Here is a 15441-nt window from a genome sequence, read left to right on the forward strand (position 1 = left end):
GCGTTAGATTTATGATCTCATTTAGCTCCGCAGCAGCCGGCTGCAGGGTCAGTGTAATGAAATGCCAAAGAAAAGTCCGTCCCACCGCCGCGAGCAGCGATACCAGCCGGCCCGGATCTTTAATTTGATCATCTGTCTGGAGTTGGTTCATCATATTCATCATAAGATGTACTTTTTTTTTTTTAAGAGCACAGCTGCGAGCTGGAGTTCTCCAGTGGTGTGTTGTCAATAACGCGATAAAGACCATTTGTTACACAACCCAGTTGCATATAAGAAAAAATATCTGTTTCCCAATAAACGGGAAAAATCCAATACATTTTGTTTTACTAGAAACCACATTTAATCCAGTGTTCCTGGAACGTGAATGAAATTTCTTAGTGTTTTTCCCCTTATGTGCCTTTTTTATTACGTTGTCTTACATTATGCTGATGACAGACTGTTGTGTGTGGAAGTTGTGTCTAATAGTTAGTAGCTGGTTTATGAGAGTGCTAATCCTTACATGTACATTGTCTTAATCACATTTTTCATTAATAGAATCTGTAAAAATACTAATCAAAGAAAACTTCTGAAAAAAACAGGATCAGAGATCAAAAACAGTTTTGGGTCGTAAATGTTCTTTATTTTTAGACTTATATTGTATCATCTTGTTCTGTCTCTTTATTTCTCTTTGTTATTGTTCTTATTTATTTTTATTTATTTTTTATGAATAATTGCTGTATTGCTGTGGCTTATTGGAAAAAAAACTATTTCCTGAAGGAGACCTCCTGAGGGATCAATAAAGTTCTACCAACCTACCTACTTACAAAGTCGCTTTCAATCGATCCCAAATGATATATTAAAATATATATATATATCAACCACATTTGGCCCTTCCAATGAATCCATCTGGCACTCATCACATATGAATAAAACTACAAAACTGTAGAAAAATTGTAAATAATCTACCAAAAAACACATTTCTATTTCAATTCTAGATTCTCAAATAATATCATAGGGAACCTTTGTATTAGTACTTTTTCTAGTCCCTTAAAATATTAAATAATGGTTATATTATAGAATATCTTTAAATAAAATGCATGCGTATCACTTTGAAATATTTTATTTCCACTCTTACTTATGTATTTGAATACTTTTATATAATATACTTGAATACTATTTTTGGTTTAAACCAATTTCCAGCGCCTAAACTGTAGCATGAGCGTCTGATGGTTCGACCATATAAAAAAAGCTTAATTGTGAGTAGAACAGTGGAAGTTGCTCTACGTTGGCCATTTAAAAGCATCGCTCCTCACATCACGAAGCTCCGGCAGCAAACGACGTTGTAAAAAACGCTTCTCGGTTCATTAAAAAAGACGGCGAGTCCCGAAGCGTTTGAGAATCCCGGCGCTAGAACAGTGCTATAAAAACCTTCTGTGAATTAAAACTGGATAGGGAACGTATATACTACCTTGCATCCTTAACGTGGGCTCAAACCTCAAAAAGCGAGTGATTAAAAATGAAAAACACAATATCCTTCCCCCCCCAACTTTAATCATTCCTTGATTAAAAGCCAAGCGGCTCCATTGAAAGCACGTCTTAAAAAACTGCCACCACCGGTCTGGCAATTATAAACTTGTCTTTGAATAAGTCGCATGTTAATTACTCGAGAAATATTCCGCACCATATAAAATAACGGCATGTTGCCGCCCTCGATAATTCATTTATTTTTAATTTCCGACAGATGCTTCTATTATTTATCGGCTGTTATTATTTATCGGCCGCTCTGATTGGACCCTCGCGTCGAACTCCCGGCGAGGTGGAAAAGACGTAGACGAATTTAAACCCTAATACATGAGCCTGATTGATTTTTCACGCTCCCTGCCTTCCTTTGGTTGCTTCTTGTTTTCATCGCGGCGGCTTCTCCTCCTTAATAGGCTTTTGCACGGCAGCCGGAGCTGTCACACTTTCAAATCTGACTCCTACATATTCTATTTCATCCCTCGCATCTAATGGGGGGGGGATTTCGGGAACTCGGAGCCGACTTTGTGAGTGAACGAAGAGACTCTTTCTGACCGTGGAGCATTTTTGTAGCCAAAAAACTAAGGTTACGACAGCAGGATTGATTGAGATGAATCAAAACAATAAGTCGATGATATTTCCATAATTATTCTCAACTCAGACTTGTTTATCCGAGAGGAAGTTCTGCTGGTCTCATGAATCATTCAGGCATCGCCGTGGACTCCAAACGTAGTGTTAATGCTTCGGTGAAGATTTTAAGAGGTAATGTGAAGAAATGGTGTTTCATGTTTTGTCAACTTTTCGCTCAATTGTATGGTTATCTTCAATAACTCATTCATTCATAGAAGAATAAGTGGGTAGGATTTGCAACATAGGTTAAGAGGCTCATTTAATTTCAGGTTTATGTTGTCATGTTAGCATATGGAACTATTTCAATATACTTTGCATAGTATGTGTTTTTCCCCGGTCTTTTCCCTTTATGTCTACAAACCATCCTGCCAACCTACCTATGTCAGTCAACCATCTAAACCACGCATTCCTGAACTTGTTCTACTGAGTAACAGCCAATAAATACCTGAATATGTACCGCGTGAAATGACGGCGGTATCGTTTGAAGTGACGCCGGTATCATTTGAAGCGACGGCGGTACCGTTCGAAACGACGGCAGTACCGCTGGGAAAGGACGGCTGTATCATTGGAAATGACAGCTGTACGGCGGTATTGTTGGACCAGAGTTCCGTGTTGCTATTTTTGCAGACTTATGAGCGCCTACGATAAAATAGAGATATTAAATGAAAATCAAGGACAGGTTTTTAGTTATGAAAGTAAGCAGGTCTAAGGTAAGGTAAGGTAAGGTCAAACTTTATTGATCCCTCAGGAGGTCTCCCTTGGTCTTGAGGTGTTCAGCTGCAAGTGGTTCTTTCACTCCAGTCCACAAAGTCACATATCAGACTCCTATACTCGTCTTCGCTGTTGTCCCTGATGCATCCAACAATGGCAGTGTCGTCAGCATACTTCTGGACGAGACTCAGCTCTGAGTTGTAGCAGAAGTCTGAAGTGTAGATGGTGAAGAGGAGAGGGGCCAGTACTGTCCCCTGAGGTGCTCCTGTACTGCACACCACAGTGTCAGACGTGATATCCTTCAGCCTGACATACTGTGGTCGATCAGTGAGATAATCTACCTCATAATTTGCCTTTTTTTGTACTTTACTAAAACAATACTGCCCCTCTATGATCATGTATGTTACTACAACAGTTGAAAAACAGTACCGGCCCATTCACTCGCCATTGTGTATACGGGGTCTCAACTACCCCGATAATCCCTTCATACGGATCACTATATCATCATCAAACATCATAGTCAAAAGACCAATTTAGTCCCTAGTGTAGTACCACTCCCACCTTGAATCCCTTCGTCACTACTAAAGCGATCAACACTCACACAATACTCACGACTTCCACAGGAAGTACTACAGTTAGTCCTCAGAGGACGCTTTCTGTGGCTCTACGAAGACAACGCGTCTCTTCTCTTTCAACCTCATCGCAAGTGTCTTCACGTTCTCATCGGTGTCTTCCTTTTCTTTTCTTTTTTTCGATGCCATTGCAAGATATGCGCTACGTTACAAGTATTTTCTTCGGAAAGGTACGATCAAAGTGTTTTCTGTTTGATGTTGTGAAACTATGAAGGAACACAAAGCTTCCCAGGAGCTTCTACACTCTATGGAGGAGTTTTATCCTGATGCAGGTGAGATGGAAGCGCTTTGGAATGAGAGTTTGAAAGGCTAAAAATCCTCATCGGTGCCAGTTTAGGAGATAATGTATCATTCCGAGCCACCGCTGCGGAATCTGGAGGTTAGCGCAGATTGAGGAGGTGGGTGGTAATGAAACTGGAACAGATTCAAATAAGCTCTTAATTTCTGCTCAGCATCCATCAAACATTAATGAAGAGAACGGTGTCGCTTGCGAGTATTTCCACCGGCTTTTGGGCCACGACGTACTTCAAGGGTGATTGATCCGCTGCCGTCTTAATTACCGTTTTATAACAGTGGGAGAAAAAAAAACAAAAACGGTCAAACTCCTACCGCGGCGGCTTTTGAAGCCAATCGCCCCGGATGAACAATAGATGCCTTTCCCGAGAATGTTTGTCTGACTAAAACCATAGCGTGTGGGCGTGCACCCCCACATGTATGGACGCCTGGATCGTTGTATGGAGGGAGGCGAGCCGAGAACATCCTCTCGGTGTGCAACAACGAGCGCTGCAGTTTAGAAGCGTGCGAAACCTCCACCTGTAACGCCGCAGGATATCCTGTAATGAGGAGCTGCTGATGCCGACAAGGAAGCCACGATATGGGGGACTGCTCACAGCAGGGGGGGCACGCTTTTCCACATCACCGGCTTCGAGGGGTTCATGGCAAATAAAAAATGCATCGGTTATTCAAGATGCGAACATAAGGTGTGGACGAAAAAGGCTTTAATACATAGATGAATAGGGAGCTAAAAACCTATTTTAACGGTTATAAAGGGTCATAATTAAGTTTGCAAATGACATCGAGGAAAAGTTTGGAGAGTTAATGATGTCTCTGAAGAATAGGAAGATATACCGATGACCACTGCTCTTATTTGCAAACGATACGGTATGAAATATAAATGAGGTTTTCCGTGTCCTTTCCCGTGGGTTTTTCCTCCAGCAGTCTGTAACCATACAGAGGTTAATCGATGACTCCAAATTATCTTCCATGTTTCATTAAATTCCCATTCTTCTTCTGCGTCCTTCCTGAGAAGATCACCTCGCAGTTAATCAATATATGTCGTCTCCTTTTCGGTGAATAATCTTCATCTTTCCCTTTGATGCGATGTTGGTCCCGATTGAGCAACGGTCGTAGAGTTGACGGACCGACAGTGTTGTCGTCTCATCATTAAATCACGGTGCGTTCAGGGACCCGTGACCGCGCTCGGTATTTTTTTTTTCCGCACACGCCGAGGCCTCAAAGGCGCAAATGGGATCGAAGGCGATTTCTTTTATCCAAGTAATCTTAACAAGGAAATAACACAAGCAGACGAATGAACTCATTAAAAAGTGCCACGACCGAGAGGCTCGGGCAGTTGTTTAGTGCGTTGAACTATGGGTAATACTGATGATTGTGATGTTGCTGGGTCAGTCTTCACGGCTGGTGCGTTTCGTGTCCGCTCCACTAACAATTTCTCATTTTTAACAACTCTTTAAAAATTGAATACGGTACCAAAATGATTTTTCTTGTTACTGTGTTTAAAAAAAAACCTACTTTTCTTGTGAAATGACAAGCAGTTTTCAACACCACTCTTGTTAAGAGATATTTACATCACAGTTATCACTTAAAATCCAATGCAGGAGCCGAGGTCTCCAGCTGGAAATGTATCAATTGTATAATATTTGTCAATGGTATGTTCCTTTGCTCATTTTTTAAATTAGAATTTGTCACTTTCTATAAAATAAATAAATAAACGTTTTTTATAATATTAATTTGCTATAAAAGTGTTGCTCTTGCTAGCTTATAACTAGTCGCAAGCCATTTTTCTCCATCTTATTATGTTTTGAAGATGGGAATATGAATTCTTTAAATATTAATTTAAATTAAGAAGCTATCAAGTATTAAATTAAGGATATTTTAATGTCTATAAATGGTCATACCTTTCTTAGATCAATCTTGAGAAAGCATTTGAAACAGAGCCTCACAAATAATGTATTTATATGATTCCTGTTCGGTTGATTATTACTGTCTGAAAGGTGTTTTACTTTAAAAAAAAAAAAAAAAGAAACATGATTTACTCTGAAGTAGCAAAAGCCTGTGTCTCTTGACACAGTTTACTCGAAAAATAACTTTTTACTAATGAGAATTAGTTAACAAAAACTTGCCAAAAAAAGTCATGGGCTCATCGTCTTTCAGAATTATAGTGATATATATTTTATGAATTTGATGTACTTTATGCTTTTGCCAATCATGGCAATTATTTTGCTACTTTTATCCTAAAAATAATAATGTAGAAATCCGTCTCAGATCATGTGAATGTCCTTAAATAACAACGACTTCACAATGATACTCTCAAAATGAATATTCATTGATAAAAAGAATATTCAAGTCACGATGAGGTTCCTTTCGTGGTGGAGGTGAACAGAAGCTTGAAATCATAGAGTGTCCATAGGTACATCTCCTGAATAATTGAGGAGTCCACACCTGTCAGCAGAGGAGGCAGCAGACAGAGGATTCCCCTCTAGGGCAGAGCGGTTTGAAATAAAGGGCTTGGATGTAATAAGATATAGTGGGAGAGGCTGCTCTGGGCCGTGGAGAAGCTTTGTCTCGCTTCATATCTGGGGAAAGAGAGGAGAGTAATATTGCTGCGGACGGATATGAAAAACAAACACTTGACTAAATCTATGCCGAGATGCAGAAAACAGCAACATGAGGATATGAAGGAAATGAGGCAAAGTAATATAAATGCAATGAGGGCCTATATTACGGATCAAAAAATATGTTAGAATTTGAAAATGGAGATTGAAGGTGGGGTAGATGTTCTTCAAAGTGATGTGACTTATAAGGCCGCACTACTTCTGTTCAGAAACCTCCGAAGCCATTTAGCTTCAATACGCCTACTTTTCACCACGGCTCATATTTCAGTTGAGTTTTGAGCGTGATTCACCTTCTTTTAAGACATCTATAGTATGCTAGCATGTTTCCATAGAGCATAGGTTCAGTGCTGTATTCATTTGACACGTCTACAGCTATCATACACGTACTTTAACTGACTCTCAAAAAAAATATACCCACTACATCACAACCGATATCCATCTGTAAAGAAGCTGCTAAAAAGGACCAGTACTATGGTATTAGGACAAATGTAAACCTTCCCCTTGCTTCCTCTTCCTTTAAGATATCTACGATATTTTAGCACCTTTAGTGCCAAGGTTTGACACGTCGACAGCTATCACACGTGTACCGGAACTTAACCAAGGTGGGGATTGCACAGCCAATCAGCAGCCAGGATACTCGACAGCTTGTTGTGACTGTCGTGTCCTTCTTTAGCTACTATTCTAAGTACTACTAGCGATAAGTACCTTTGGATGCAAACGCCGTCTATGTCTGCGAAATTGCAAGGGACTCGCTAATGTGAGCCTAAATACATGCTTTGTGATTTTGCACCACTAAGTGACCCTCATATAATGTACCCGCTACATTTACATGCTAATAAGGACCAGTATAAGGGTGTACAACAAGTATTTGGGTTGAGATGTCCAGAGGAATGGGCGCCGATCACGCAAAGACAAGCTAGAAGAGTCTGAGTTGAAGCCGCTCAAGTTTCCGACAGGATTTACAAGGAAAGACGAGAGTAAAAAGTGAGTATATCCGAATGACAGTTGGGATTTGGGAGAGAAAGGGTATTACGAAATAAGGCAACAAAACAAGATGGCATGAGGGACTCAGGTGGGACTAAGGAGGGTTCATCTGATTTAAGTGGAGCTGGCAGCTCCTCACGGGGGGGGAAACCCCCAAAATAGAAGACACAAAAGTAGTAGAATAGATGTTGCCTTTTATTAAGTGTTGAAGTGCCTCAAAGTGCTTTGACTATCCTTAAAAAGACTCCCATGGAGTTTCCCGGGATAATAAGACGTCTGTCGATTCGGAGTGACGGCTCTGGAGAAGTCATGTTTAAGTCAGGAAGGAGTTGCTGCCGGATCAAGGGGTGGAATGGCGGGGTTGGGTGGGGGGGGGTTGGATGCTGCCGGAGACTGGCAGGAGTGACGAGAAGTGACAGTGAGCACATTGGCTCGCAGGGTGGCTGCTGCTCGACACTCCAATCACACAGTCCTTCTGCGCCGCCACCCTCTCCCGGCCCGGAGACATTTTAATCTGATCCCGACCGGGGAGAGCGGAGCACATCGCTCAGGCTGGAGCAGAACTAAGCCTCACGTTTCCGCCACCTCCTCTCGCGCCAATAGAGGTCTAATTTGAGCGGCGGATCGGTCCTCCTCTCTATTCCGAGAGTGTGCGGAGTTGCCGCGTGAATGTATGAATCACTTTCACTTTGGCCTTTTTTTAAACATACGTGAGCCGAGAGGTTGTGGGTGCTACCTTCGATTGGCACGACGTTCATCCTCTAAGCCCCGCCCCCTTCCCTCGTCCGCATCATCATCGATCCCGAACTGCTCCAGTTCCTCCTCTTGTCAAAATGTATTAGACGCCGAGTCGTCACTCCCGGCCTCAACCTTCTCCTTCTTTGAATCTTTATTTTTGTCCCACTCGTCCTATTCCTGCCGAGGTAGCCTTGAGCGAAAACATCTTTCCCCCTCGTTTCCTAATTTTGTGTGTATCTGTACCAACTAATTATAGACGCCCACCGAGAGTGACTCGTACGATGTTTTTCGCAAAGCACATGCCCTGGGTTTTGCCTCGGCATGTTTGAAAGAGATGTGACGGATAAATTCAGAGTTGGTTTACCCAGGATTTTTAATAAAGCTTGCTCAAAGGCTCAAGGATAAAAAGGATTATTGTCGTATTGGTTATCTACGAAATAAACAGAACAATCTTGCACCGTCTTCTCCTGTCTTAGTAATTTCAGAGTAGCTCAATAAGATGAATATTTCATCATCATACATTTGTAATTCATTAGAAGCTCGCTCTGCTCACGCAGATATCCAGATAACAGCAGCGTTGCTACCCTCAAGTTTAAGCATCTTTATAGACTCAAACTATACTTGTTTTTCTTAAATATGTCATTATATTTGGGTGGTATTGTTCTCTTTTCGGCTGTATTAAATATTCACATCACAGTCTCAATGTTTAGATCGGCACGTTGATTGAACATGGTCGTGTATGGCGCCCCCCGCGCTTACAGTGGTGTAATTACAAGTGTCCAAGCGAACTGCTGTAGTGCGGTTTGGTTGACACATGGTTATTGGTCGGGTCGCTCAGGTAAAAGATAAGAGAAAATTTTAAAAATAGTCTGTCATTAAATTAAAGAATCAGTGAAAAAAATATATAAAAATTGAGTAGTATTGCTTCGAAATAAAAAAAATAAATAAATGTTATGGGTGATGAGACTTTCCAAACTTATATCAAAAGATGGTCTTAAAATAGTTCATAAACTAATGCTTGCATGTGAGACTACTGTATAGAAATTGTTTAGCTAATTAAAACACTTAATGTGTCTTAACGTCAAGCATGGTCAATGTATTCAAGTTATCTCTATACTTAAAGCAACAAAAATCCAATTCGAAATGTTGTTTCTGGCGACCCCTTGTGTCGTGAAAGTGTTACTTTTCACTGCCAAACAGCATGTATATTAGTTTACAAAAACGAGAGAAAATGAATCTTCAAAACTAAAGGAATCATTACAGAAAATACATTTTTACTACTACTTATTCTTGTAATCGGCGTCATCAGTGAGCAGAGAAGCAGATGGAATGCACGAATGCTCCCCCCACGATGCAACACTAATAGACTCAGGGACTCATTCATTCCTCATGCTATTAGATTGTATAATTCTGAATTTAAAGTTTAATGTCATTCTATTCCATGTTAGTCTTTGTATCCTTTTATTTTGTGCTATCCTCCTTTTGATCCATGTTCTTTATTTTGATCTATGTTCTTTATACTTGCTCTTGGTTCTTTTGTTTGTGCTTTGTTCTTATTTTGATGAAAAACTTGCTGTACCGAACTGGAAACCCAATTTCCTGAAGGAGATCTCTCGAGGGATTAGTAAAGTCTATCCATCCATCTATCTATTGTTGATTTAACAATGAATGAATACACTGGAATCTGAATGTTACATAATTCCATGTTTGTTTGTTTTATCAACGCATCTTTAATTGAAGTTACTTCAGAGGCCAGTGCACGTCCATGAAAAATGGATTATGAAGCAGACACAAAGAGTAAATATTTTAAAATAAGGGCGTATATAATGAACCGAGCACCCAGAGGCATCAACATAAAGCCAGTGCCCATAATAAACATGTTTTGAAGAATGCAGTAAAATATTTAAATTCCCCCCTCGAGGTCTAATTAGGCGTCTCATCTTATTCCAATTAAAAACACTTGTTTGTATACGAGTAAATAGATTACGACCACTACACTGAACAAAGGTTTAAGACACAAAGTATAAAACTGCTAACTCTGGGTTTTACAGCAAATACTTTTTTCTTTTTTTTTTGTCATAAAACTGGAGTTTAAAACTGAGGAAAACTCACTATTCCAGGGAGGCTCCTGCACATGGTCTTGGTAAAAAAAAAAAAAGATGGTAGATACAAGCAGCCAGTGTTTTGCCAACAGATAAGAAGAGGAGCTTTGTCATCCCAAACACTCTGAAGTCTCTGGAGATACAGGCGTCTCAGAGGAGCCCTTCTCGCAGACGATACAGCGGCTTGAAGAATGAATTCCTACTGACCTAAAAACATTTATTTTTCTAGACTGAGGATTCAAGCGGAGAAGACTTGACAGGTGGAGCTCCTGCAACCTTTATTTCCAGCTATGATGATGGTCAAAGAGCTTTAATGAGGGTTTTCTTCTTAGCTGAATAACTCGATGACGGATACAAATGTTTGAAAAAAAAAACGGGGTAATTACATTTAGTGGTGTTCAGCACCTCCAGATCTGAGGACATGGTTCTCAGTTCAAACAGGGTTGGAAGCATTCTCCAGGGTTGGGGGGATGAGATCCTGACCCAAGTGGAGAGTATCTTGGGGTCTTGTTCACGAGTGAGGGAACAACTGAGCAGGAGATCCACAGAAGGATTGGGCGGTATCTGCAGTTATGTGGACCCTTCACCGATCCCTAGTGCTGAAGAGAGAGCTGAGCCATTAGGCATACTGGTCGCCTAGGAAGGTAGGAGACCACTGGGAAGACCCAGGACCCACTGTAGAGACTACGTCTCCCAGCTGGTCAGGGAGACTTGGGGTTCCCCGGGGAAGAGCTTGACAATGCAGCGTGGATGAGGAAAGTCTGGACCTCCCTGCTTAAGCTGCTGCCCCCCCGACCCAAACCTAGATAAGCCGAGGACAACGATACTATGCGATTCAATTACCATCTGGATCCAAGAACAATTTGAGGAATCATCACCAACTCCCAAGAGGAAGACAAGAGCGGTTCTTCCTATAGACAGGAACACTTTCTTTAACAGTACTTCAGATGCATAAAGAGGTATAAGAACAAATCAATACAACCAAAGTACTGCATCATAAAAAAAGAATCACTTTTGGGCCGAGCTGTTTGGCAGAGGGCTGCACTCAAGCATTCACGATGCAATACTTTTTTTAAATTTGACGTTACATTACTAACTAGCTAGTTTCGGTGATGTTTACTCGCGTGAAAATTAGTAACTTAGAAACTCTATACGGGACCATCTTGTTGGGGGAGGAACCTTTTCAGGGGACTTGTTGAATCTAGGTTATGATGGGATGTATTTTGTATGCACTTAAAGAAAGTTTTTGGTCAGGATCATGTAATTTTATTATAGTCCTGAATGTTGGTGCGTGAGAATAATGCATCAAACTGGTTATTACTACAAAGAAGATCTCGCTTCCATCTGGGATTGACTATTGCATTTGCTTTTATTGCGTATATCACGATACAGGGGCGACGATACTATTTCTTTGATACTGATAATGTATACAGCATACTATATTTGTAGTATTGTTGAGTACATGACTCAGAATTTACAGACCACATGTCTCTTGACGAAGTCGTAACTTCTTTTATTTGTTTTCAAACCAAAAAGTGACCAAACATCAGCTTCAAAAGCTGCTGGAGTCTACTGTATCCTCTCGTCCTCAGTCATCGTCAAGATCTCACTGGATTGTGTTGTGTACGTTATAACTGCTGTCATTTAGTGGCTAGAGGTTTGATTGCAACACAAAAATGATCAATGAATATTTGCATCTTAATTGAATATAAAAATGTAGTAAAATATAAACTATTAAATAACTAAAGTAGAAATAAATTATAGTAAAAAAACGATACATTGCTGATGAAAACCGATACTGTATCATGAAAAAACTAGTGTAACAATATTTTCTCTAGTTGTTAGCTCATGCTAGTATCAAGCTAAATCTTCCTGCTCTCAACAAAATGTAGATTTTCTTCAGGTCAGGGAAAATCCAACGCGTATACAAGGAAATGACAACCAGTAAAAACCATGAATATGTAAGTATAGTCTTTGGAGAGAAAGATTATAAATTCAAAACCTGCAGTGCATTGCGATGTGTTTGCGTGAACCTCTGAGATTAGATCTCAAAGTCTAGTCTCAGATTGCTACTAATGGATTTCGAGAAAACGTCAGTAACCAAAATAATTTGAATTCAACAACAGGATGTATCGCGGTCAAGGTGACCCGAAGAGACAACACAAGGGATACCCCAAAACACATTTGTTTCCGGGCCTTTTGGGTTACCTTGACCCTGAGATAACACAAGGGTTAAACATACCATTTATCATGGCAAGAAAAACTCTCAACACGGCCGATAATGCACTGAAAGTGAATTTTTAAATTCAATTTTTCTAATTCAACAGATGAAAAACATTGTTTAACCGACATAGAAATGTGACTTTACACTTTTCTCACGTATATAAATCCTAATAATTTAGAAGGATGTGCATCAGACGTTTGGAAATATTCGGGACGAACTCCTAGTGTTTGTTTTAAGATGATTCCTTTGGTGTACATCTACTTTTTTTTTCCCTCTTAAAGGTCTCGCGGCAGATGAAGCAGTAGGAAAAAAAGGGGTTAAATCACGGTTCCCTCAAGACGCCCCCGGACTCTTAATTTTTAATGAAGCCGAGGAAAATAAAGGAGGTGGAGGAAGTTAAAGGTCTCAGACAAAAAGGCTGTTTACTTCATGATCCGGCACCGGAGCATCAGTTAGAGGTTCATCCAGTACCTCCTGCACTCTCTCCATCTCCCTCTAATGGCTTCTATTTACTTGTGTTAATGTCCCTCTCTCTGCTGGGATGTTAATGCCCAAACAGCCAATGATTGCTTTTGAGGAAGAGAAAGGTTTGACGGCGACGCAGAGGAAAAAGAGAGCGAGCGATTACGAGTCTCCTACTAACGTATAGTGACAGAATGAGCACGAGTTTCAGGATCTGAAATATATATATTTTTTTCCTCTCCGCTCGCAAGATGAATGTATTGGATTTGAAATGTTCAATAAAAAAAGGCAGGGATGCGTGTTATTACCGCTGGCAAGACCAGACTTTCTTTCTAACGTCAGCAAACATGCGACCAGTAAACATCTTCCCGTCTTCTTCTTCTTCTTCTTCTCTGCAGGGTCTGTTCCCGAGCCCGGAGGAAGGCTGGCAGATCTACAGCTCGGCCCAGGACGCCGACGGGAAGTGCATCTGCACCGTGGTCGCTCCCGCTCAGAACATGTGTAACCGAGACCCTCGCAGCAGGCAGCTGCGTCAACTCATGGAGAAGGTGAGACCCTCCCCCCCCCCGTAACGTGGTTTTACAAAAACATGCTTGCATGTTTGTGTCATCGGAATTTGATGCGGAAAGGTTCGGCTCGTCTCTTTAGCTACTGATTGGATTTCAAGCCAAACTAGAAGAATTGCATGACCAGAAGGAAAGGCAGTGTGAACGCTGAACCTGCTAAATCTGTTAACTTAAGTATTAAAAAAGTATTTTACTAGTATTTGGTATTAAAAGTTAGAAAAAGGAAACGTTGAAGTGATGGCAGAAGGGAGAAAGACTAATGTGAAAGTTGATAGAAACTGAAAAGAAAGCGAAGAAGAAAAAAAATGAAAAGGAAAGAGAAGAAAAAAGTAGTAGATTTTGTAGTAAAAGTAGTAGAATTAGTAGTATAAGTATAAGTAGAGTAAGTAGCTGTAGTTAAAGTAAATAATTAGAACTAGTATAATTTGCAGTAGTAGGAGTAGAAGAAGTAGTAGAATTAATAGTAAAGTAGAATTAGTAGAAGTATGGGTATACATAGAAGATCTAGTACATCTTGTTTTAGAAGTAGTAGTAGAAGAAGTAATGGATTCAGTGGGAGAAGTAGTTGTAGAAGTAAAATTAGTAGCAGAAGTAGTAGTAGAGTTAGAAGTAGTAGAATAATTATAAGTAGTAGTAGTAGAAGAATACGTAGTAGTAGAATTAGCAGTAGATTTCTTTGGTGGAAGTAGAAGAATTAGTAGTAGAATTAGAAGTATTAGAAGTAGTAGTAGAATTATTAATAGTTGTAGAAGTAGAATAAGTAGTGGAAGTAGTAGTAGAATTAGAATTACTAAAAGTAGTAGAATTTGAATAAGTAGTAGTAGAATTAGAAGTATTAGAAGTAGTAGTAGAATGTTTAGTAGTAGTAAAGGTAGTAGAAGTAGTAATAGTATTAGTAGTAGTAAGTAGACAAAAGTTGAATGAAGTATCTAGTAGTGAGTAGATTAAAGTACCTGAAGGTCAAAGTGGAAGGAGTTGAAACATGAGTTGAGGAGTTCAATCATTCTAGTGAATGGAGAAAAAAGGGTAGAAATTGAGAAATAGAAGAAAGAGAAGAAGAGATAAAAGAAAGATAGAACATGGCCTGATTTTTCGGGAACGAGCTGTATTGATTAAAAGTTTGAACGGTTCAAATCAGATGAAATGTAAAGGAGGAGAAGTGTAACAAAGTTTGGGTCAGAAGAGAAAGAGTCAATAGTGTCGATGCCTTCAGCAGTCACACAATGATCACTAGTTCTATGGCTTATTTCATTCTTATTTGACTTAACTTAACTTATTTTAAAGCTACAGCAAGTTTATGTACCGTCAAATTTCAAAATTTCAAGGATTTTAATAACATGAACATTTAAAAATGGGACTTGTTTTTAATAATGTGTATTTTTATGAATTGTAATACATTTAAAGTGAATTTAAAAGGTTTTTAAAGCCACACTAGGCAAGTTTCTGGTTTCATGCCATGACTTGCCGTGTCTTATTTTGAAAATAAGGAGTTTGTCATTTCAAGTTTTGTAGTACTGTACACGGCACTGAAACACTGTAGTAAAGTTAAATACATCAAAATAAAAATAATATCATTACAGGAAACTTTTTGTTAAAATGTTACTGCTTTAAAAGAACAAACAAAAATATGAGACTTCTGTAGAGTTACATTCACGACCTTCAAAATAAAACTATCTACTAAAAAAATCTACTTATTACTGCTTTAAAAAGAGGAACAACATCCGAGAACAGATTAAATGATTCATGTTAAAGAAAAGTAGAAAAAGAAAACACGTCTAATTGAAGTTAATAAAAAATAACTTACAGGAAATGATACTTCACTGATCTGTTGTCAATATGTGTAACAAAAATGTATTCAATAAAGACACAAACATAGCCTTGAATTAATAAGGCATTTAAAACGACTAATAATTTTTTTTTAAGCTTGACTCTCTGACTTAAAAAAACACAATGACTTCTTCTCTGTAAGAACTTTACGTTGAG

General features: G+C 39.4%; 1 protein-coding gene across 2 annotated transcripts in view; it reads left to right on the forward strand.

Annotated features, from left to right (window-relative positions):
* The window catches only part of olfm2a (olfactomedin 2a), a 101009-nt gene that overhangs the window by 62127 nt on the left and 23441 nt on the right, over positions 1-15441 (forward strand). For both annotated transcript variants that reach the window (XM_087809778.1, XM_087809777.1), the window contains exon 2: positions 13291-13440. In XM_087809778.1, the coding sequence (XP_087665904.1) occupies positions 13291-13440 (150 nt within the window). The remainder of the gene's footprint in view (positions 1-13290; positions 13441-15441) is intronic.

The sequence above is a fragment of the Callionymus lyra genome, chromosome 15 (genome assembly GCF_982586985.1).
Source record: "Callionymus lyra chromosome 15, fCalLyr1.hap1.1, whole genome shotgun sequence".
In the NCBI taxonomy this organism is placed as follows: Eukaryota; Metazoa; Chordata; class Actinopteri; order Syngnathiformes; family Callionymidae; genus Callionymus; species Callionymus lyra.